Genomic DNA, 25,678 nt, shown 5'->3' on the forward strand with positions numbered 1-25,678 from the left:
TTGTGGCTTCCTTCCTTTTGAACTCTAACTGTTTTTTCCAATCTGCTTTGCTACTTTCGACAGTACATGCAGTTTACTGACACGTCCGTTTCCAAAGATCATAGGATCTTGCCACATCTCTTCATTTTGTCAAATGCAACATTTAACATTTTTCTGCATTCACCCACCTATCAATATCTTTCACATCTTAGAATCTTAGGGGCCACAGTCTTAGAATAAAGGGGAGGCCATTTAAGACTGAGGTGAGAAAAAAGCTTTTTCACCCAGAGAGTTGTGAATTTGTGGAATTCCCTGCCACAGAGGGCAGTGGAGGCCAAATCACTGGATGGATTTAAGAGAGAGTTAAATAGAGATCTAGGGGCTGGTGGAATCAAGGGATATGGGGAGAAGGCAGGCACGGGTTATTGATTGGGGACGATCAGCCATGCTAGCTCGAAGAGCCGAATGGCCTCCTGAATGTATTTTCTATGTTTCTACACCCATTACTAAACTTTTCATAGTTCATTACCTTCAAATAGTGAAACACCCATGTCAGATTGCAAATGTTTTTTACCCCTGAGAAAACAATTTCAAACACCAAACCATCTGAAGCCTCTATATCACTTTCCACTGGAAATTCCCAAAGAGGAACTAGTATTCTGGTCAGATGACATTCTCTACTATAAAGTTACCATGATGTACAGGAAATAAAATAATTTATCTCTGCGATTAGAAATGCAGACCTAAATTTAGCACTACGGAGTTTTGAGATTTGTGCAATATTATTCAACAAGAACACAAATTCACAATCAATGAAATTCATAAAGTGGGTGTTTGTACATTTCAAAACTAGATGATTCATCCTCTGTGTCAGGGTAGAACAAAGATACGGTACAATGAGCTAGTGCATTACAGCTGCAGATTATATTAACTCTGGTTTCACTTAACAGTGCAAAGAAGTTCATTTATAACAATTAGATCAAACCGTGTCGGGCAAATCTATTCACAAATGAGAAGAAAACAAACTGCTGCAGGAACTCAGTGGGTCATGCAGTGTTTGTGGAGGGGAATGGACAGCCAACATCTTGGGTTGATTCCGTTCTTCACATACAACCTGCTTTTACTATCTCCATCCATGATGGTGAACAATCTGCTGGAAATAATTCATCCTCTTGCTAGAAGGAAGCCGACTATCCTCAATGCCTAATTGTATAATGAGTTAAATGCTCTCGTTGGCCATCATTTTAAACCACTATGTGATAGTAAAAACAGTTGGGATATAACTTTTAGACATGTACACAGACATTTATAACATGCCAATTAACCTACAAACCTGTATGCCTTTGGAGCGGGGCGACGCCTGTATGGTCGTCCCCAAAGAGTCGTACCCATTTCTGGTCGCTGCTGGATTTTCAACATTTTCGGCAACCTGCTGCGACTATGACGGGTGCCGGCAGTGGCCGAAAAAATCGTGTAAGTGGGACAGGCCCTTTACCCTCTGATTATTAACTTTTCTGTTTAAAGCATCAAAACTCTTCATCTCATCAAAAATGATAACTTCTGCAGCAAGTCACATAAAGGCAGCATCCTATAAGGGCGGCACGGTGGCGTAGTAGTAGAGCTACTGCCTTACAACGCCAGAGACAGGGGTTCGATCCTGACTACGGGTGATTAGATTAGATTCGATTCGATTTTATTTGTTGTCATTTGAACCCAGAAGTTCAAACGAAATTTGGTTTCTGCTGTCATACAAACAAGAAGAAGAACCAAGATGCAACACAATTTACACAAACATCCATCACAGCGAATCTCCTTCTCACTGTGATGGAAGGCAACGTATTATCTCTCCCCTGCACTCCCCATTCTCCTCCCGATGACAGTCAAACCCCATGGCAGGCGATGGTAAACAAGTCCCGCGGCCATTAAAGCTGCGCCGGGTCGATGCAAGGCCGCGCTCCGGGTCTTGATGTTGGAGCCCCCGGCGGGCGCTAGCAAGTCCCGCAGCAATTTGAAGCCGCACCGGGCGATGTAAGGCCCCGCTCCAGGTCATCCTCAACCCCGGGGGGGAGAAGTCGCCGTTGCGGAAGCTCCGAAAAGCGGTCACCCACCAGGATGCTTGTCTGTACGGAGTTTGTACGTCATACACCATTGTTGATTAACTCTTAATTCCTGTTTTTATTATTGAATTCCAGTGCCCATCTGCCCCGTTAGCATTTCAACTCAGCTCCAGAACTTTAGTGTGCCTCTCAAAGCCAGTGGTTGACTTACTGGACTCGTCTTGCTGTGTAAATGAATAGGACCAGAATGAGATACTCTCCTTCACGTTCAAATAGCTGCTAACCTACCGTATCAGCTGAAAGGCAAGTAACCACATTGATAACCAGTGGCTATACAAAATGACAATTCTTTCAGTCTGCAGGAGTGTTCCTAAGCTTCTGGCTGTTTGCTATTTTGATTCACCATCCCACTCTGATCTCTCTCTCTGCACCATTACAATGAGGCCCAAATAAGCTCAAAGAATGACACCTCATTTCTCATCAGGACAACCTGCAGAACCCAATACCCTTTGCACCCACCCTCCCTCTCTCCATCTCCCCCCCACCCAAGTTTTAGTAGCTTCAAAGTCTTGTTGAGTCTCATTGTCTGTAACTCGTTTTCACCAAGACCCAAACAAGGGCCTGTTTCCTTTGTCATCGTTACTATTTTGCATATCTTTCATATATCTATATCTCCCGTTTCCTTTTCCCCTGCCTGAAGAAGAGCCTCGACCTGAAACGTCACCCGTTCCTTTTCTCTAGAGACGCTGTATTTCGTTGTCTCTGTACTGTACACTGACAATGACAATTAAAGTTGAATCTGAATCTGACCCGCTGAGTTACTCCAGCTTTTTGTGTCTATCTTCGAACCCAATACTGAGTTCTTCAACTTCAGGTCACTTGGTCTGTTTTTGCCCGTCTCAGGATCGGTTATTTGGGCGTGCCATTCCACAACCCCGCTCCTTGCCGCTAATTTTTCTTTCCTTTTTTTTCTATTCTGGCCAACTCAGCACATCCCTGTAGGCTTTACATCGCCGCCCAGGCTTCACAACATTAGCAACACAATACACTGACAAAACAGCGCAACTCTCCATTCAATAGCAGCTTTGTGTCTCTCTATTACTGACAATCCATCGACTTGCCCAAGAACAACTTGCTTTCTTCTCTTGTAGAAACCAGGAACTGCAGATGCTGGTTTACAACAAAAAAAGACAAAGTGCTGGAGTAGGTCAGGCAACATTCCTGGAGAACATGAATATCTCTTTCTCAGCTCAGATGGGCTAGTTTCTTCTTCCACAGAAGGTAGGCAAAAATGCTGGAGAACCTCACTGAGTTTGTCTTTTTTTTACTACCTTTGATTTTTCCAGCATCTGCAGTTCTTTCTTAAACATCTCCTTCCACAGATGCTGCTTGGGTGACTGAGTCCCTCCAGGTTTTCTGTTTGTGTTTCAAATTCGAGCAACTCCTGTTTTGCTTGTTTTCCATTTCTAAATTCAATAACTGTTTTAATCCATTTTTCCTTGACACAGTTGATTCTGTAAGCTGCCTGCAGGCCTAAATTCACAACTTTAATTAGTAACAGAAGAGGATTACAAATTAAAAATGCATTTTTTTTCAAATGTTTCCAAAACAGTTTAAAATCCCGTCAAATTACTAGGAAACATTCATGGTGTAAAATGAATCACCTGCTCAATCATATAATCTTTTTCCATCCATTAGGACAAGTTGTTTATAATTACAAGACTGACTTGTAAACAGCCTTCGCAGTCTGTGAAATCGCTTGATACAAGGCAAAATACAGAATTGGGCCATATGGGCAAAAGACTGCAGAGGTTACGGGTAGAGTTGCTGCCTCACAGCGTCAGAGACCTGGGTTCGATCCTGACTACGGGTGCTGTCTGTACGGTTTGTACGTTCTCCCCATGACCTGCGTGGGTTTTCTCCAAGATCTTCGATTTCCTCCACACACTCCGAAGACGTACAGATTTGTAGGTTAATTGGCTTGGTGTAAACGTAAAATTCTCCCTAGTGTGTGTAGGATAGTGTTAATGTGTGGGAATCACTGGTCGGTGCGGTCTCAGTGGGCCGAAGGGCCTGTTTCCGCGCTCTATCTCAAAATTAAAAAAGTCAACTAAAAGTTATAGCAGGCAGCTCACCACTCTCTTCATGGGCCTGTGACACAGACTGTTCTCATACCTTGAAGTCAGGATACTTAGGGTTGGGAACAAATGACCAGCTGTACATAGTCACTGTACTAGCGACTTTGATTGCAACTAATGACATCCATGAACTCAACCCTCCAAGGGAAAAATGTAAATATAAGCCTGAAGGGAGCGGTAGGAAACAAAGATAAAAAAGCTGTTGCTGTGCCAACCTTTCAATCAACACCTGAAAATGAAAATATCAGCATTACTGCAGACGAGATTCCTTCAATACCAGCAAGACAAAGGAGATTGTGATCGTCTTCAGGAAATGAAGAGGTACACATACCACGGTTAACATTGGACGGAGCCCAGGTCGAGATGGTTGAAAGCTTCAAGTTTCTAGGAATAAATATCACCAGCAACTTTTCCCAGAACAGCCATATCGAAGCAATGGCCAAGAAAACACACCAACAACGCCTTTACTTCTTTAGAAGGCTTAGGAAGTTTGGCGTGCCCCCAACAATTCTCACTAACTTCTACAGATGCGACTTCGTAGAAAGCATTTTATCAAGATGCATCAGAGCATGGTTTGAGAACAGCTCCATCCACGACCGCAAAAATTACAGAGAATTGTGGACGCAGCCCAGACCTTCATGCAAACCAATCTCCCTTCCATTGACTTCCTCTACATTTCACATTGCCTCAGCGAGGCCACCAGCATAATCAAGGCCGAGTCTTACCCTTCTTCTTCCCTCTACGATCAGGCAAGAGATACAGAAGTGTGAAAACACATACCTCTAGATTCAGGGCCAGTTTCTTTTCAGCTGTTATCAGGCAACGGAAACATTCCATCACCACGAGGGAATGGTCCTGACCTACCATCTACCTCATTGGAGACCCTCGGACTATCTTTAATCGGACTTTAGCTTGCACTAAACATTATTCCCTTGTATTCCCTTGGATCATGTATAGTCTTTCCATTGAGTGGATAGCATGCAACACAACAGCTTTTCACTGAACCTCAGTACATGTGACAATAATCTAAACTAATAATCTCTAATAAAACTAAGAAAGACAAAGGTAGTATTTATGACTCAAGGAAATAATCGCTGGTTGGAGCCCCACTCTGTGCAAGGCAAACAGTAGCCCGTGATAGAAGTGTAGATGAAATGGTGGTGACACTGAATTGTAACTCTGCAGGTAACACCCATGCCTCTATATCACAAGGGCCATGGGTGCGAATCACACTCCAGAAATCCGAGCACAAAGATCTTGGCTGATACTCAGAATAGAACTGAAGGGAGTGCAACACAGGACGTGCCATCATTCAAATGAGACATTAAAGCAAGGGCCTGCCTGTTGCTTCAGGTGAACGTATAGATCCCATTCTGCACTTCTGATATGAAGAAAACTAGCAAAGTTACTTCCTATGGTCTGACAAATATCTATTCCTCAACTCACATTGTCAAAACAGATTATTTGGTCACTATCCCCTTGGTTGTGGGAGTTTGTGCTTAACCAGTCACATAATTTGGCATTGCTGTCCAAGCTGACTTGCTTGTGGGTTACGGCTACTTGAAGTTGGCAGACATAAAAATAAATAAGCAAAATTATTTAAGTAGAGCAAGGCAGCAAAGGTATGGAAGAGGAAGTCCTAGCACATGCAACAAAAAAAGCGTGCAGATACTGTAAGTAATCATAGACACTAAAACAGTAAGGCAGGGGAACAGGCCCTTTGGCCTACAATGTCAGTGCTAATCGTGGTGCCATCCATCTGCACAGGGTCCATATCTCTGCATTCCGTCTGTTTTGTTTTGTCTGTCTAAATGCAGCTGTCGTATCTGTTTCCACCACCTCCCCGTTAGTGTATTCCAGGAATCAATCACACTAAAAAAAGTATTGCTTCATAAACCTCCTTTAAACTTACTATCTCTCACCATAAAGCTACGCCCTATGGTCCGACATTTTTCTCGAAAGAAATGCTACCTACGCCATCTACCTGACCAGGACGGCTAATGAAATGATGCCTGTTGCAATAGTCAGTGCAGAGATGGCTCACCACCTCCTGGGCTTAATTGGACGATGTAGAGAGAGATTGAGTAGGCCAAGCCTTTGCTCACTAGAGTTTAAGAGAATGAGAAATGATCTTTTTGAGTCAGATACAGTTCTGAAGTTCCCCTCGGAGTTGTTATCTAAAATGAGGGGTTACTGTTTCAGAACAAGTGGTTCTCTTTTATTACTGATGGAAAAGGGGTTCTCGAGGGTTTTAGACTTCTGGATTTCTGGATTCCAGGGTTGTAGGGATGAAACAATTGAAAACATCCAAAGTAAAGATGGACATACACTTAAACTAGAGTGAATCAGCTAGTATGTGGTGAAAGCAAACCAGAGGAATGACAAATGATTTTACATTTCCTTTGTCATTCTTTTAGAAAGATAAACAGAAAATAGGTGCAGGAGTAGGCCATTCAGCCCTTTGAGCCAGCACCACCATTCAACCATGGCTGATCACCCAAACTCAGTACCCCATTCCTGCGTTTCCCCATATCCCTCGATTCCGTTAGCCCTAAGAGCTATATCTAATTTTTTTTTAAATATGCAAATAATATTTCAAATGAGACTTCAAAACCTGGCCAGATCTGATGCACAGTTTCCTGTTATCATAGATATGTTGGTGTTGTCATAGGTTTTCCAGGCATTCACTTTACTTCAGAATTACTGCAACTGCCATGTTCAGTATCGCTCAGTCTCAGCTGGTTTCTTCCCTGCTCAGTCCCCTCCCTTCCTCTATTGCTGGTGAACAGATTAGCTGCTTTTTCTTTTCTCGTGAAGCCAAACCTTCACCATCCCCTCTCAATCAATAGCGATTTATCGTCCATTTTCGTGATCCCCACTGTAGCGCAGACATTCCCTCAATTCAACAAACTTTCCTCAGCTTAAAACATCACCATTTGCTGAGCTGCTTCCCAGTTCTAACAAAAAGCAATTGATCCAAAATGTTCACTCGGTCTCTCTGGATACTGCCTGCCCTGCTGAGCATCTGCAGCACTTGTTATTTTCATTTTAGATTAATCCATGGAACAGCGTGGCCCTTCGACCCACAATATTTGTACCGACCCTAATGCCAATTTAAACACCAGGTCTAGGTGCGAGTGGTCTATCTCCCTAAATTCCCTGCTTGTTCACGTCTGTCTAAACATAGAAACATAGAAATTAGGTGCAGGAGTAGGCCATTCGGCCCTTCGAGCCTGCACCGCCATTCAATATGATCATGGCTGATCATCCAACTCAGTATCCTGTACCTGCCTTCTCTCCATACCCTCTAATCCCCTTAGCCACAAGGGCCACATCTAACTCCCTCTTAAATATAGCAAATGCTGCTTTAACATTGCTATCGTACTTGCTTCTACCACTTCCCTCGGCAGTGCGTCTCAGCCACCTACCACACACTGTGTTTGAAAAAAACGTACCTCCCATTTCTCCTTTAAGCTTTCCCACTCTCACCACTAAACCAACATTCCGAGCCCGATATAAAGTCTCTGACTATCTACCCTTTCTATTCCGCTCATTTTTATACACTTCTCAGATCTTCCCTCAGCCTCTGGCACTCCAGAGAAAACAATCAAAGTTTGTCCAACTATTCCTTACTGCCAATACACTCACCCGTTTGTTGTTTTTGTTGCACCTCCTCAGTGGGAGAATGAAATCTGAAATAAAAACAGTAAATGCTGGAAATGTTCAGCATCGAGCAGGAGTTACTATTACAGATTGACGATAATTGTGCTTTGCAGCTTGAAAGATTTTGTTCAAACTATTGTGTAATGCTGCCCTCAGCTGGCTCACAATTTATTACAGATTTTTTTAATAAAAAATTAAATCCCATTTTAATACTCGTCAGTCCCCACGCAACAAATTACACCTCACTACTTATGATCTGAAGAACCAAATTTTTAATTATGGAAATGAATACCTTGTGAAAACATCTAAATGTAAAAATCTCTAAACTTAATAATGAATACATTCACATGCAACGCACATCTGCCTTCCCCACGCACCCCATGGGAAGGCAGTTGGAAGAGTAGCTGCGAGTCTGTGCTTTGTCTTTCAGAGGTCCCATCCATCATCAAGGAGGACCAACCTTGTATAATTCTGCCCTTCCCCCAACCTGTATTGCCGAGGCCATTTGCAGCTGCCTCAACTTCACCTATACTGAGTAACGTAGTTTTACATTCCTTGTTCACTGGATAAGCTTACCGTGTTGTTCTGCAAACAGGCTGAACTTGCAAGCATTCTTATCTTAGATACATTAGATAACAAAACCCTTCTGCAAACTCAGGCAGACTTATGGTTCATATCAAATGATTAGGTGGGTGGAAAAGGAGATGGCATTACTAACCACTCATAATAGTTAGTTCAGAAGTCTCAAAATATGAGATTTTTTATTTTATTGTTATTTTCGGAAATATCAATGTTTTAAAAAAAAATGTTTTACACAGGTTGAAAACCATTTCAATAGATCCCCCTCATAAATGTAATCGTTAAACAATCATGCTGATATCTTTATTGCTTTCAACATTGTGTGAAATGAACACTTACAGATAAACATTCAATAATGCAGTTTATCACTTGAATATTAACACAGTTTTGAATAAATACATCAACTCTCACCCACCAGGTCCAAAGTAGTACATGCAGGATGAGCTTGCAGCTGAATGAGCATGTCCATAGTGCACAATTTAAGTACTTAGGCCCCAAAATGTTCACTCCCCAAACCAAAGCTTTCCTTATTTACCACTTTAATTAGTTTAAGGCAGAGATAGATAGTTTATTGATTAGTACGGGTGTCAGGGGTTATGGGCAGAAGTTAGGAGAATGGGGTTAGGAGGGAGGGATAGATCAGCCACGATTGAATGGCGGGCTGGACTCGATGGGCCGAATGACATAATTCTGCTCCCATCACTTATGACCTAACACAGAAGAAGCAGTCTGAAGAGTGTTTGGCTCCCTGCCAGAAACAGCAATTTAGAAAGCCCACTGAAAATGAAGATGCTGTTACTCGCAAAAAGGTTCTGCAGTTACCACAAAACATGTGTGGGGAGTTAGGGTTGGTGGTGGGTGGACGGCAGAGAGAAAAAGAAAAAAACATGTTAGGAAGTTATTCCAGCTCTGTTGTGTTCCAAAGCTGCAAACACATTACTTGGGTTGATGAGGTTCATGATGAGTAACATTTCCAAAATATTTTAACAAAGTAATTAAAATACACTGAATAATTAAAATGTATTGCATATGTGAATGGAGGTGCAAATTGAACAATGGCAGTGAAATTGATGCAATTGTGTGATATCTACAAAATAGTTGCACAAGAGAAAAACATTCCTTCCAATTTTAACCTAATTTTAGGGCTCAGCAAATATAAGAGGGGCAAAGTGTTGCTGGGAACCAACTTCTCCTCTATAAACAAATACCTGCATTATTAAATATTAATATTAGGGAATATTAAAAGTATACCACAAAACAAATTTAATTCCTTTCTCTCTCCCCTCTCCCCCCAAACAGAGAGATAAGACTTTGTGTGGACAAGAAACAAATAAATGAGGCAATAATACGAGACACCCCATAGCTACTGTCGACGAGGTCCTACAAGAGCTATCTACAAGCAAAGTATTTTCAAAGCTAGACCTAAAGTGGGGCTATCATCAGTTGGTGATTAGATAGAGAGTCAACGAAAATAACTACTTTTGTCAAACATTGCGGACTCTACCGATATAGGAAGTTGTTGTTTGGAGATTTGCCAATAGGAAATTCACAAGGTAGCTCAAGAGATTCCTGGAACTGCAAACATCTCAGAAGAGATCACTATTCATGGTACCACACTTGAGGAACAAGATGATGAGAGACTCAGGCAGACACTAGCTTGATTGAAGGCTGCTGGATTGATAGTGAATGCAGACAAATGTTTGCTTGGTGTTTCAGGAATTGGTGTTTGTGGGCCACAAGGTGACCAGTAATGGCATCAATCCAGCTGAGGACAAGATTGAACCCGAGAAAGAAGTTTGAAAACCAAGCGATACGAGGACTATGAGACGTGTTAACATGTGAAAATGATGCGTTATCGATGTAACGAACGCCATATCCCAAATAGGTGTTAGAATGTTCAGTTTACAATATGATGCTGCGGAAATCCTTTTTGTTTGACAAGGGAGTGATGTCATGGTAACTGATGTTGCTTTTAAATGTGTTACTATGAGTCAGAAAGGGCACATGGTGCCAGGATGTAAGGAATGGAGGGGAATTAAACAGCATGTTCTGTGTTCAGTGTCCAAGGAGTGTGTTTATAATATTCGGATCAAGGCGAGGATTTGACAACAGCCAACAGAGCTATGAGACTTTCTACTCAATGCATCAATCATCATTTCTACACACAAAATCATTAGTATAGTAGTGAATGACAAGCATGAAAATAAATGCTTTCAGTAATTTCTACCACACCTAGGTTTTAATTCGTTTCACAATTAGATTACTGAATACTTGATTATCGTTATTTCTTTAATAGCAAAAATGGATAAACAACTGGAAACATACAAAGCTATTATATTTCTTTGGAAATGAAAATCAATCTTGATTAAACATGTCAAATAAGCCACATGTTTCCTTATGCGCTGCATGCACCTGGTCTCAAATTTAAAAAAAATTAAAATCTACATATGTGCCTCTTTTGTTTTTCAGAGCCCTAGGACTATGGTTTGGATTTTGGGTGGGGTGGGTGAGGGGAATGGGGAAACCAACATCGGAAGGTCTAAAAGCCAAGGTAACCTGCAGCACAATTAAACAGGAAAATCCAGGCTAAATGCCAGGTTAAATCTGACTTTGTAAAGCACGAGCCAGGCTGGTCCATTTTCATTAATCTTGCATTTTCACACAGATACCAATCACTTAATGACAACACTTCCTATTCCGCCTACACTTGGGTAAAGGGAGGTTTGACTGCAGGAGGAACGTGCAATAGTTTAACAATCTCTATTAGGGATGGAGATGGATTCCCTGTCACTTAAACTGTAACTTCCCTACAATGATCCAAAGTTATTAATAAAGTAGTTTTACAGAGGAATGTTTTCTGATAAATCAATCTAAGTATTTTCAAGACATTGCACAAGAGGTAAAATATGTATTGTTACACTGCCAAAAATTAAGAGCTTCATTTGGTTTTAGACCTATAACACAAGCCTTGAGCACAGTGTACAATAATATAAAGGCCTATTTGCCCAGCCTTACACATTATTTTCTAGTTCAGAGTAATTGCATTATGTTGCAGATTCCAGCATCTGCAGTCTCATGTCTCTATCTTCTATCATGTCCAACAGCCTTACGGTCGGTGCCACTGTCAAAAGGAACTCATCTTTTCAATAATTGCACCCACAGTTCATGCATTGACTGCTACAACTGGTTGTTGCAATACTTTCACCCTCACTGTAACATACAAACTACAGAGTTGCTGAGAACACATGTCAAGTAAGTGACAATCTATAACCTCTACCAAAACAGTAACTTACCATTATGCTTTACAACTTTCGATGCGTCTTAACCCTAAGTTAGGTATCCATTTTACAATCCAATACCATGCAACAAATAAAATTTAAATTTCACACACGGTCGCCATGGTTCTAAACCAACAATAATAAAAATATTCTAAAAATGAAACAGCACAAATTCAAAAAAATCGACATGAAGTTAAAGATCAAAACTGGAAATATGACATTAGCATCAAACTATCAGATTTCTCTTCTTGCTGCTTAATGGTTGTGTGTGCGCATCCCTTAAACAATGATAAATCGGACTGCTGTCCACATACTGGAACTGCATTGTGCTTTCAAGGATTTTATCTTTGGGGGAGGTAGGAGAGAGGTGGTGGAAGGAAGCTGAGCATGAAGAAAATATACTTCAACTACAGCTTTTTGAATGAAAAAGTAATATCATCCCTAACACTTCCCTAAACATTTGCAACTCAGCAGCGAAATTCTGCACTGTTGCTTACAATCACAAATTATGAATGAAAGAATTTATCCGACTTCAGTGGTGGGGGGGGGGGGGGGGGGGGGGGGGAAACAGACACCAACGAGGTCACAAGAGCTTGTTTGCACATTTGGATGCAAAAATCGGGGGTCTCAGAGGAACTACTGTTTAAACATTATATTAAGGAAACTGCAGAGCCTTTAGCTCATGAAATTTGTCTGGACATTCCAGTGCTGAGGAGCACTGTGCAAGTGGAGAGAAAGTAAACTAGACGAGGGAAAATAAATAAAATAATTATCCATTAATTCAAATACAAACCAACAATGTATGCATTTAACCAGCCCCATCCCTACCACTATCTCAGCCCACTATCCCACCCCCCCCCCCCAAAAAAAAAAACTGAGGTAAGGAAGTTATTCCTCCATATGAAATTTTGCAACAGTCAAGGCACAGATACAAGTTTGCTCCAATTATAACCTTGTTTCCACAACCTGTAATATTGCAGTGCAAAATGAACAGGAGTTGTCCTGATCAACTTAGCATTTTGCTCCGAGTTCATTATATATTAGAAGTAGCAGGGTCCACAGGGCATACTGAACTGCCCAAGAGTACAGCAGTTCCTTCCAAAATAACTGCAGTTTTCCATCAACAGTTTGTGTTTTAAACCTAATGGGGAGAAAAAAAAGACAAACCCATCAAATGCAGTTTAATTCTAATGTTTAACTAACTGGAGAGATATGTGCTTATTGGGCAGATATTTCTTCCAGCATCACAAAAGCTATAGAGACTTCACCAGAATTCTCCCCTTCTCTCCACTCTCTCAATGACACCCCACTCCACCCCCCGTAACACTGTAAATTTTACTGGCTGAGGAAATAGGAAGCGGAAAGATGAGATGAGAATCAAGGCTTACAGTCTTTTTCTTGCAGAGAATCATGTAGTCTTATTGCAAGAATTTCATTGTCCTATCTGGGACACATGACAATAAACTCTCTTGAATATTGAATCTAGCAATATCATTAGTAAAAGAACAATGGACCAAATATTCTCTCAGTATATTTAATTAAGAGACTTACTTTCGTTGGAGTACTATGTCATGTTTGAGGAAATTGCAAAATCAGTCTTCCTTCATAAAAATAGTGTCCGATACAGTAAACTTGCGCTTCAATGCTTCTGATATGAGTACTGATGGGTCATTCTCTCTCAAAAGCTGTGAGCCTCTCCTGGACCTAAACCAATAGTTTCAGTCGTTAAAATGCGCCCTTCCAATTACATTTAAGCATTTGTAAAATAGACTTTGTAAAATAAAAACAATAAATGCTGGACCACTCAGCAGGTCACAAAGTTTCTTTGAAATCCAAGATGGTGCTTGGCCTGCTGAGTGCCTCCAGCATTTTTTTTAAATTCTGCTTAGTTATGATATTAGATCTGTTAAGAAGCAAACACTCAGATCAGGCAGCACCCAAGTGAAGCAGAAATAATGCATCAGATTGTTGACCTTTCAATTTGTTCTGATTAACACTGTCGCTCATAAGTTATAGGAGCAGAATGAGACCATTCGGCCCATCATGCCTACTCCACCATTCAATCATAGCTGATCTATCCTTCCCTCTCAACCCCATTCTAGCAAAATGCTAGCTCTTTCCATACACATATTTGCCCTGTTGAGCCACAGATAACAACCATAATTTTCCACTTTTATTCCATTTTTTCAGCAACTGGCGTTTTTATTTTTATTATATTCCAACTTTTGTGGGGTTATGGTTTTCTTCTAAGCTGCCAGTAATGTCAATTAATATAGAAACATTTCTCTTTGGTCACATAGTATTGTTAGCATTGTTAAATTCAGATTCAGGTCATTATCCACTCATGTTACCTTTCCTTCCAACTCACCCTTGTAAGGAGTTCAATTTGACTCTGTTCATGTCTTTCAGGATATCCATCATATCTGCAAAGCTTGTGGACTTTGATAGACAGGAGGTTTCATCATCTTCGTCGATGGTTATATCCTGTCGTTTATTTTCAAAATCTAGGTCAAAGTTTGATGAAGCAGCCATGGAAAATGATGCGATGCTTAAAGAGTCAACTGGATCAGTTTCTGGAACATCATCATTGAGTATAAATGATGCTAAAGGAGGGCATGCTGCTTCAAAATCTGGTAAAGAGCAGGCAACACTTGATGTGTCAGGAGAACCAAGTTCTGGTGTAAAAGGAGCAGATGCTGAAACACAGGAGGAAAATATTAGACTCTCTTTTAATCCAGCGCAGTTGACTTTTTCCATATATACAGACATTCCACAATTTACGCAATAGGTGACTTGTGTAAACTCGCACTTACGTAAAAAATTCTGTACTCAGTCCCCAATGCAATCAAGGCAGTTTGTAATTTCCACAACACTGTACAATCACTCAAGTTTACATCGGCAACAAGCCGGCAGTGCTTACCCAGAAGGACGCGCACCTCAGCGAGATGGAACTCAAGCCTGCAATAGCAGCGGGTGTTTACCCTGAAGCCACACGCTGGAGGAAGTGCCCCGAACGCAGCTGAACCAGTTAATACACTCAGTGAGCTATTTCGGGAGGGGTTGATGATGATTCTGATTTATGTAACATCTGACTTAAGTAAGGGTTCACATAATGTAACCCTTACATACATTGGGGAGTGCCTATAAACACGAATGTAACAAGCATGGAATGTTTAAGACTAGTTAATAACAGAGAATGTGTAGGAAGGAATTGCAGATGCTGGTTTAAACCTAAGATAGACACAAATGCTGGAGTAACTCAGTGGGACAGGCAGCATGTCTGGAGAGAAGGAATGGATGATGTATTGGGTCGAGACCCTTTACTTACTGAGACATTAGGCTGTCCTTATTCTATATCCACAAACTAAAAATCCACATATGTATAACAACCAATTCCACATATTAAAAAAAATCATTTACACTCAATCCCCAAATACTTTGGCCCCACAGTTCTGTCAATTGCACTCATGTTCAAACACACCAAAAGGTAGTCATTGCCACTTATGCAACCTGCATTAATTAAAGATGCTCCTCACAGGTATTCCAAAAACAAATCACCAATTTCACTATTTGACTTCCCATTCATCATATTTGACTGGCTCCAAGTCTTCATGCCTTCAACAATCTTTACCAACTCTATAGGCTTATGCCTATAAGCGGCCGATTCGGAAACTCCAAGCCGCTGAGTGTGTTCTTCCGTTCCGATGCCGGAGTTCCGATCATCCTGGCGAGAGGGCCTGCGTAGCGGCGACTGTGGAGGGCTCAAAGGCCCCGTCCACGGGTGAACAATGAGGAAGATGACTGAACTTTATTGCCTTCCCTCACAGTGGGAACGTTGATTCCGCTGTGTGGGGATGTTTATGTTAAATTCTATCGAGTATTGTGTTCTTTTTTATTCGTATGGCTGTATGGTAACTCAAATCTCACTGTACCAATTGGTGCAAGTGACAATGAATGTAACTTGAACTTGAACAATGGCACGATAATCTTCAGTCACCATGACATTTTGAACTGTATCCCCAAACTTTCCAATCTCCTCCATATAAACAAACTCAATGTTATTTCTTTTCAATTTTCAACCACACAAATTTACCCCCCAAAACGTGGGTCAGATAGAAACATAGAAAATAGGTGCAGGAGCAGGCCATTCGGCCCTTCGAGCCAGCACCGCAATCATTCAATTGCAATCATTCAATTGCAATCATAATTTCCAAGTTATTAACCTTTCCTGAATTGTTGTTTTAGGGCTGAGACAATATTTTCACCAACTTACTAATTTCCATTTTACTTTCTGGTACAGCAACTATTTTAGCAATCTGTTCTCGCAAGCGGCTAAGTTCATCCTGAAGTGCAACCGTGTGATTCAGAGCAGTCAGCGCAGGCTTCTTCAGAGTTTCATATTTCTTCCCTTCCCTTCGGAAGTTAGGGACGGATGAATTTCTGTGCATTATCAGCAGAGGAGTAGGATGCCAGTCATCCCGGTAGGGTCTGGCATCAGCTCTGTAATACAAACCAGATAGATTAAAAATATCATTCAGAGGTGATTTTTCACAATAAAGTCTTAAAATACAAACCAAAAATGACCCATAATTCAAGACTCAAATGTTAGGTTTATTATTATTGTCACTTCTACCGAGGAACAGTGAAAAAACTGTGTTTTACATGCGATCCAAACAGATTAGATATACCATGAATAAATACAATCAACTCAAAAACAATAGAGTAAAGGGGAAGATACAGCACGCAGACTACAGCTCTCAACATTGTAGCGCATTAGTTCCATAGACAAAGTCCAATGTCCTCAATGAGGTAGAGTTGCATTGGATAGTACCCTAGCTTATAGAAGGACTATTCAGAACCATGATAACAGAGGGAAACAGGCTGTTCCTGAGTCTGGTGGGGCGTGCTTTCAAGTTTCTATACCTTCTGCCGGACGGAAGCAGGGAGTAGAAGAAATGACACTGGGTGAACTAAGTCTTTAGTTTTGTTGCCTATTTTTCTAAGGTTGCGTGGTGAAAATGGAGTCAATGGTGGGAAATCTGATGTGTATGATCGATTACATTCACAACTCTCCGCAATTTCTCGTTAAAACTACATTTACGTATGCAGATCAAAAAACTACCATGAATCTTTGCTCCACGTATAATAGTTAAACTTTTGATTCCAGTAACCGGAAAAAAGGATTATCTTTATTTTATGTTGTAAATAATTAAGATGTTTAATCAAAGAACAGGTTTAGAACAAATTATTAAAAGCATCTTTCGTATGAAAATGTATATCAAAGCAATGGGGGTGGGAAATCCAAGATATTTTCAATGTCCATCAAGATCACAAATTATTCCATTCACTAGTTAAAATTAGACAAACTGGAAAGTGCACTTTTTCAGGAAAATACAGAATGTATTGTAGTGGAATGCAATTTAGTACTAAACTAGGCAATGTTTATATCAGCAAACTTTTGTCACTGCAATTGCACCCATGCAAATGGAGGAGTTAGGTATTGGTTAGTAAAGTGATAAGCTATTGTGATGACAGAAATGTGGAAGATCGAGTTTCACATATAGCCGCAGAATTTAACCTCAAGGCTCCTTTAAATGGAAATCCTGCTCACAACTAGCCTGGTACACAGAAACCCTTTAGGCAGAAAGCCTATTTCTTTGATGCAGCCTCCCTATCCCCATTGACTATGAAGCAAGAGTGGTTGTAGGGCAAATAATTGAAACGTCATCAGGTGACATTTATGAAATGTAATTTTCCTTTCACAAGGCCAATTTATTGGTGTTCTTTGAAGTAACATGGACTAAGTATAAAGTGAATGCACTATACTTAATAAACAAATACTTACTAGAAAATGTGCTGCTACAAAGGTTATTGCAGATAATAAAAAACACATGGTTTAGAAAGTACCAACGCCCTGGATGGAATATTTCGTAACTAAAAGAGCTTTTTGTTCTGACTGCCAAGTTGTATTATGTGGCGTGATACTGCGATCAGTGCTATTTATAATTATATAAATGACTTGGAGGCAATGTTATTGTTGCCGAATTTGCAGATGCCACAGAAATGAAGCCAAGCAAGTTGTGGAAAAGAAGAGAAAAATAGATAAAGGGATAAAAATAGGTTGTCAGACCTGACGCATACATATAATGCGGGAAATGATAAGTCTGCCTATTTTGATTGGAATAATAAAAAAAACATTTTACTTAATTGAGACTAGAGAACTCTGAGATGCAGAGAATTTGGGTGTCCGAGTGCATGCTTCACAAAGCCTTTTTGCAGTTAGTTAGTAATTAAGAAAATAAATTTCTGCTGGGAAAATAATATAAATATAGGGAGTTTATGTCTCAGTTGTACACTTTGGTGCAACACGTCTGTAATTTTGTGTACAGTATTGAGCTTATTTAAGGATGGATGTTAATAGTTAGGAAGCACTTCAAAGAAGATTTAACAGATTAATATGTGTGATGGTCTATCAGGCCTTATGCGGAAAGACCGGACAGGTTCTTGGCTTATATTCACTGGAGAAGAGCAAGAGGCAACCTGATGGAAAGATAAAAGAGCCTAAAAGATCTTGACAAGGAGGAAGTGAACAAGATGTTTACTCTCATCCAAAAAAACTCAAACTATGAGTCACTGATTAAAAATAAGGTAGCAGCCCATTTAAGTCCTATGCGGTGATATAATTCCTCGGAAGGTTGCAAGTTTTTGGAACTCTGCTTATTGTGCTCAACAGGCCACAATTGTCCCAGTAGTTCTCAGTAGTTACCGCATGGACAGTCTCAGCTGGTAAGGTTTATTATTAAAATCAACAGTAACCTGAAAACAGTTTGTCAGCAATCACCAAATCTCAGGCCATTGTATCTGATAGGTGACACTGGAATCACCAATGCTATGATGAGTGCAAAGTTCCCAGCATCATTACAAGGATCATATTTAACCCGACACTCAAATGCATTAACCACCCGTATATGGCAGCTACGCAACATCAGGTCGCAGGGGGGAAGGGGGGGGGGGGGGGGGGAAATCCTGTGACAATTAACTAGTCACATGCCACCAAGAAAACCTTTCCTGACCCGTGCTTGTAAATGGTACTTTCCCAAAATGCCTGATGGGAATGCAGCTCCAACAACTATCATGCAGTGTGATATCACCCTGGCCAAACAACCGGGTTAGTTGGCATGTATAAACATTAATTCCTTGTCCTAATGTGGCTGCATGTGCCATCTTCTATGGCTTTGACAGAGTAGATGTGGGAATGTTACCTCCTCTAGCTGAAGTATTGGAAACTGGGGTCACAGTCACAAAATTAGAAATGGCTATGTGGATAAATGAGAAGATGGCAAATCTTTGGGGTTTCTCTACCAAATAGGATTGTGATGAATTAGAGAAAGGATTTTTAGACACAAGTCAATCGATGCCAAGATAAAATGATGAATAATCTTGGCCTATTTTACTTCTATTTATTTTCTTGTTTGCAAAATGCACTGCAGTTACTCACCTGAGCTACTCTAAATTCATGACCTTGCCACTAATAGAACAAGAGCAGCAGGAGCGTGGGACCTCCACCATCGGCGGTTTCCCTTTTCAAGTTGCACACATCCTGATTCGGAAATATTTTGGTGTTAATTTATTATCACTTGGTCCTAGTCCTATAACTCCCTACCCAGTTATTTACCAAAAGGACTGCACTGTTTCAAAGAGATAATTTACCACTATCATTTATTACTATTATCATCTTATTATGAATTATGAACAAGCAATAAATTCTAGTCAAGTGATACCACGTCTAGAAAATAAAAATTCAGCTTAAGACTGGTCCACGTTTTTTTGTGTTTTAAGATAGCCACCCCATCTCTGTCAAAAGCAGAATTAACTGGGTTCTGTTCCTGTTCCTAATTTCTTGCCAACATTAGAGACAACCCCAATCTGCTGGTCCCATTGGCGAATACCTCATCCTGGTAAAAGCTTCTCCTTCATCTGCAGCTATCCATGCAATGTCCGCCAGAGTTGGCACAGCTGGTTTATCACCATGGACTGAATTTAAAGACTCAGCCGCAGTGAGCCCAGGAACAAGCTGAGGGAAACAAAACAAAGATTACATAAGGTAGCAACATAATAGAAACATTTGGCTAGATAAAATGAGCCAAAGAAAATATAGCATTTTACTTTCCTTTTTAAAAGTTATATTCAGCTTATCATGTATTTAAATTAAAAATCCAGTTAATAATTGCCTGTTAGAGAGTGAAGAAGAGATATGAAGAAGGGTAGAAATGCTTGAATGAATAAAAAGCTGCAAATTTAGAACATAAACATAGAACAGTACAGCATGGAAACAGGCCCTTTGGCCCACAATGTCTGTGCCGAACATGATGCCAAGACTTAGTCTTATCAACCTGCATTTAATCCATACCATCCATTCACTGCGTATCCAATTAATTTACAGAGTTTTATTTTTATTCTTTCATTCCATACCGCAGTCACCATACTCTTGCATGAGACTTACAGGCACTGTGACATTCAATTATAGTACGTTAATATTTATATTCCTTAAAGAGGAGATGTAGTGATTCAGCAGGTAGTGCTGCTGTTTCAACTTAAGTGACCTGGGTTCTGGGTGAGCTAGCCAATTGGATTAAACATTTGACACAAGAAACGTGCCACAGAGATCTGTGTTGTGTGCTCTGTTATTTTACATCTACATAAATAATTTGGACGACAATGTAGTTGATGTTAGTAAATTTGCAGATGGCACCAAAAATGGTGGTATAGTGGACAATGAGGAGGGCTACCTAAGTTTACAAAATGATCTAGATCAGTTAGGAAGGTGGGCTAAGAAATGGCAAGGAAATTTAACTCCGAAAAGTGTGAGATGTTGTACTTTGGTATGTCACCCAGGGCAGGAGTTACACAGTGAATGGTAGAGTCCTGGAAAGCTTTGTAGAGCAGAGGCCCAAGGTTATAGGTATTCCATTCCCTGAAGACACAGGTAAACAGGGTGATAAAGGTGGCTTCTGGCACTCTTGCCTTCATTGGTAAGGGTAAAAAGTATAGGATTTGGGTCATTATGCTACAGCTGCACAAGAGATGAGTGAGACCAGAAATCAAAGTACTGATTTGAGGGTTTGTGTTACAAGGAGTGGATGGGACTTTTTTTTGTTTGAAGCATAGGAGGCTGGGTGACGACTGACCTTAAAGGAATATACAGATTAATTAAAGACAAGGATAAAGTTAAGAGTCACCACCTTTTTCGGGGTGGAAGATTGCAACCTTCACATGGTCCGCCCTGTTTCGACGAATGCAATCAACCTGGCGTGCACAAGGAAATAAGATCAAATCGAAAAGTTGTCCTACAACTTTAGGCTGTGCACGCCAAAATGCAAGAAGAAGACAGCCTTTTTCCTAGGAAAGAGGAGTCCCAAACCAGAAGGCACACGTTTAAATTAAGAGGGGAGAAATTTAAAAGAGACTAGAGGGTACATTTCTTCACACAGAAGGTAGTGAGTGCATATATGGAACCAGCTGCTAGAGGAACCTATAGAGCAGGGTGCAATGGCAGTTTAAAAACATTGAGGTATGTATACGTATAGAGGGATACGAGCTAAATGCAGGAAAATGAGAGTAGCTCAGCTCTAAAATGGGTTGGCACGAATGTTGAGTTGCAGGTCTTGTTTCCACACTGTATGAATCTATCTTTTATTATCCCACTTACTAAATCTGGCTCATTTCAGAACCGAATGAAACCTTCTCACTTGCTAGTTGTAGGATGCAAAACTATCTTGCACACAAAAAATTATCTACCTTTGAGACATGAGCTTCTTCACAAACCATCTACAGTTGTACACTTTGAATTACTGCTATGAAATAGGATTAAAAATCATTTTTTGTCATACGTGTATGGGAAAATTTGATTATGTTTGACTATTTTTCTTAAAACAACCAAATGAGAAAATAAGCAAGATGCATATTTAACACAATCTGATCACTTTCAGTGCTAGAAAAACTTTAAAGCACTCAAAGGAATTATTTGAAATCCCCATTCTAACATACAAAAAGTAGTCAGCTACCCAAAGAAAACGTTCAGCATTTTAGAATCCTGTACTTTACATTGCAACACCACATAGAAAAATCTGTATGGATGAACATGGTGTTGTTTTGGTTGTGTTGTGTGTGGTTTCATAGAATTCATAATGGTGTGGTAAATCATGTGCTTTAAACAAGATTGTTTAATAACTATAATTGAGTACCATGGCCACAATTATTTAGTTCACTCAAGGACCAATATGGAAAATAAAACAAGCCCAAATATAAATTTGCATCTTGTCAAATGCAATAGCCACAAAATAAAATTGAATGTATAACTACTCCATATAATAGCATTACCTGGAAACAAACTCTAGGACATGGCCTCAATGGGAGGTTTGACCCAATCATTCGAACAACACTGCGGGACGATCCATAAGGCTTATTCTGCCATATTGGAATCATCTGTAAAATATGAATTGCCACAACATTTGCTTAGAAAGTGGGAAAACATCCACAGTTGCTTGAACAATTATAACACATTGTAATAAGCTTAAACACAAGGCAATTAACTTTAAATATAACATGCATGCGTTTGGACAAAGGTCACCTGTATGATTGGACGCTAATAGTCAGCAGGAGGTAGAGGAGGAAATATACAGTGACCTCCGTAATGTTTGGGAGAAAGACTCATCATTTATTTATTTGCCTCTACTCCACAATTTTAAATTTGTAATAGAAAAAAAATCATATGTGGTTAAAGTGCACATTGTCAGATTTTAATAAAGGGTATTTTTATACATTTTGGTTTCACCATGTAGAAATTACAGCAGTGTTTATACATAATCCCCCAAGTTCAGGGCACCATAATGTTTAGGACACAGCAATGTCATGTAAATGAAAGTAGTCACGTTTAGTATTTTGTTGCATATCCTTTGCATGCAATGACTGCTAGAAATCTGCAATTCATGGACATCACCAGTTGCTGGGTGTCTTCTGCCAGACATGTATTGCAGCCATCTTTAGCGTATGCTTGTTTTGGGAGCTAGTCCCCTTCAGTTTTTTCTTCAGCATATAAAAGGCATGCTCAATTGGGTTCAGATCAGGTGATTGACTTGGCCACTCAAGAATTGACCATTTTTTAGCTTTGTAAAACTCGCTTTAGCAGTATTTTGGGATCATTGTCTTGCTATAGAATTAACCACTGTCCAATGGGTTTTGATGCTTGTGTTTGAACTTGAGCAGATAGGATATGTCTCTACACTTCAGAATTCATTATGCTACTACTATCAGCAGTTGTATCATCAATGGAGATTAGTGAGCCAGTACCTTCAGCAGCCATACATGCCCAGGCCATAACACCCCCACCACCGTGTTTCACAGATGAGGTGGTATGCTTTGGGTCTTGGGCAGTTCCTTCTCCTCCATACTTTGCTCTTGCCATCACTCTGATATAGGTTCATCTTCTTCTCATCTGTCCACAAGACCTTTTTTTCCAGAACTGTGGTTGTTCTTTTAAGTACTTCGTGACAAACTGTAACCTGGCCATCCTATGTTTGAGGCTAACCAGTAGTTTGCATCTGTATTTCTGTTCATGAAGTCTTCTATGGACAGTGATCATTGAAAAATCCACACCTGACTCCTGAAGTGTTGTTTCTGATCTGTCAGACAGGTGTTTGGGGATTTTTCTTTATTATGAAGAGAATTCTTCTGTCATCCGTTGTGGAGGTCTTCCTTGGCCTGCCAGACCCTTTGCGGTTAGTAGGCTCACCAGTGCTCTCTTTCTTCTTAATAATGTTCCAAACAGTTGATTTTTGTATGCCTAAGGTTTCGCTTAAGTCTCTAACAGTTTTATTCTTGTTTCTCAGTCTCATAATGGTTTCTTTGACTTTCATTGGCACAACTTTGGTCCTCATGTTGATAAACAGTAATAAAAGTTTCCAAATGTGATGGAAAGACTAGGTGCTGAGAGCTCTCTTATACCTGCATTAAAGAGGCAATTAAACACACCTGAGCAATTGCAAACACCTGTGAAGCATGTGTCCCAAACATTATGGTGCCCTGAAATGGGGGAACTATGTCAGTGAGGGAGTAATTTAGGACCATTGAGCATAATTCTATTAGGTTTTAAATAGTTATGGAAATGGATGGTTTTGGTCCAAAAGTTGAACTCCTAAATTGGGACAAGGTCAATTTTCATGGTATTAGACAAAAAACATTCAGATGATTATATGGGAGGCTGAAAAAAAAGGAATGTCTGGTAAGTGGAAGGCCTTTAGATTATAGTTTAAAATGATTTGTACAGTTCTGAAGAATACAAGGCCAAAACACTTTCCCGTTTTCTTTCCTTTTTACCTCCCTTACGTTATCTTACAATTGGCTAACTTCAAGATTAAAGTGCACACAAATTGTGGCTGCGTGAAAGTAAAGTTTTAATTTGGTTCAAAATGAGACAAAGTACATGAGCACAAGGAAAATAGCATGCACAAGAATAAGGGGTAGGCCATTTAGGACTGAAATGAGGGAATTGTTCTTCACCCAGAGAGTTGTAAATCTGTGGAATTCTCTGCCACAGAAGGCAGTGGAGGTCAATTCACTGGATATTTTCAAGAGAGTTAGATTTAGCTCTTAGGGCTAAAGGAATCAAGGGATATTGGGATAAAGCAAGAATAGGGTACTGATTTTAGATGATCAGCCATGATCATATTGAATGGCGGTGCAGGCTCGAAGGGCCGAAAGGCCTACTCCTGCACCTAATTTTCTATCCACTTGGTTCCTCAAGCCTATCAATCTGATCCCAGCTAATCTCATCCAGATCTCAACCCTTCTCTTTTTAATAATCATATAGGCCTCAACCTTTATGTACCTGCAGTTTAAATAAATTATTAATGTAATTCTATCAATGTCATTCTATTTGAAATGAAATTGAAGAAATACTATAGATCGCTAGTATAAATACTAGTATAGTAAAATGTGAAATCAAACGTTTTCTGTATTCCAAAACATTTGAATTCAAGTCAATATTTTTTCAATACATACAAAGATGTGTCATTTTTGAACAGTGTAACTTTAACCACTGGGTATTTCTATCACCATTTGGATGCAAAAATATTTTTATTTCAGTAAGAAAAACTGGACATCTATGTATGATATTTCAATTAATCATAAACATTTCTTAAATGTCAACTGGGATAGTATGTAAAATGTTACTTGATCTCTAATATGTGGAGTTGCTAGATAAATAAATTACATTTTGGACATTCAGATATGTACAATTTTATAATAGCTTTCTGGCAGTGTTAACAATCTGGCAATCATGTCTCACAAACCAAGAATTTGCTGGAATTTGGGACAGCCTGTTTTCGGCACTGTTATTACCCAAACAGAACATCAAGGTCAATTAACACCAACAGTTTTCTGACAGCTTGCACAAATGATAATGCACCATTCCTAAAGGCCTACTGAATTTTACTTTATGACAGTAGAGGGTGAATATAGTGCCCAGAATATATATGTATACACATATATTCGAATATATATATATATATATTGATATATATCTCACACACACACATATATATATATATATATATGAGAGAGAGAGAGAGAAAGAGAGAGAGAAAGAAAGGCCACCTCTAGTTTAAAAAGTTTCTTGTGTACATATTAATTATTAAGCAGCCGTACAATTACCCTTTTTTTAGGGACGACAGCGCAGCTAAATTGAACAATGTTTACATTCCGCAGTGATCTCCGATGTTGAGACAGGCAGGGAATATTAACGTTTTTGTATAAGTACCTTGCCAACTGGTAATTGGCGGTGGGTCGTTCAGGACACGGACACATTCGGGGAGTCGGAGTCCGCCGTCGCCGTCGCCGCCGCAACTCCAGGCTCGTCCAGGCCGCTCGCCGGGGAAGGCCTCGTGGTTACCATGGGCGTTTCAACAACCTCGCCTCCTATTGGCCC

General features: G+C 40.0%; 1 protein-coding gene across 2 annotated transcripts; it reads right to left on the reverse strand.

The window, feature by feature from the left end:
• Nucleotides 1–2,707: 2,707 nt before the first annotated feature.
• On the reverse strand, nucleotides 2,708–25,662 carry mtfr1l (mitochondrial fission regulator 1-like). 2 transcript variants are annotated; one of them, XR_008725590.1, is made up of 8 exons: nucleotides 25,511–25,662; nucleotides 22,075–22,179; nucleotides 19,644–19,768; nucleotides 15,968–16,194; nucleotides 14,063–14,390; nucleotides 13,246–13,398; nucleotides 7,823–7,866; nucleotides 2,708–3,569 (listed from the first exon to the last, which is right to left on the reverse strand). XR_008725590.1 is itself a non-coding variant. In XM_055656581.1 (7 exons), exons 2-6 carry the CDS (start codon nucleotides 22,177–22,179, stop codon nucleotides 13,287–13,289), a joined length of 897 nt encoding a protein of 298 aa, XP_055512556.1. In that variant the 5' UTR covers nucleotides 25,511–25,662; the 3' UTR covers nucleotides 8,592–12,835; nucleotides 13,246–13,286. The 2 variants fall into 2 exon arrangements, 1 of the variants encoding a protein (XP_055512556.1); XM_055656581.1 differs by lacking the exons at nucleotides 2,708–3,569; nucleotides 7,823–7,866 and adding an exon at nucleotides 8,592–12,835.
• Nucleotides 25,663–25,678: the final 16 nt, after the last annotated feature.

The sequence above is a fragment of the Leucoraja erinacea genome, chromosome 26 (assembly GCF_028641065.1).
Source record: "Leucoraja erinacea ecotype New England chromosome 26, Leri_hhj_1, whole genome shotgun sequence".
Lineage (NCBI taxonomy): Eukaryota > Metazoa > Chordata > Chondrichthyes > Rajiformes > Rajidae > Leucoraja > Leucoraja erinaceus.

What these genes read in the sequence shown, in the direction of transcription:
- mtfr1l (XM_055656581.1), bottom strand. Translation starts at nt 22,179, where the DNA reads ATGATTCCAATATGGCAGAATAAGCCTTATGGATCGTCCCGCAGTGTT. An exon ending in GTCCTAGAGTTTGTTTCCAG is followed by an intron (nt 19,769 to 22,074) that starts GTAATGCTATTA and finishes TGTTTCCCTCAG; the next exon opens with CTTGTTCCTGGGCTCACTGC. An exon ending in GAAGCTTTTACCAGGATGAG is followed by an intron (nt 16,195 to 19,643) that starts GTATTCGCCAAT and finishes TTTGTATTACAG; the next exon opens with AGCTGATGCCAGACCCTACC.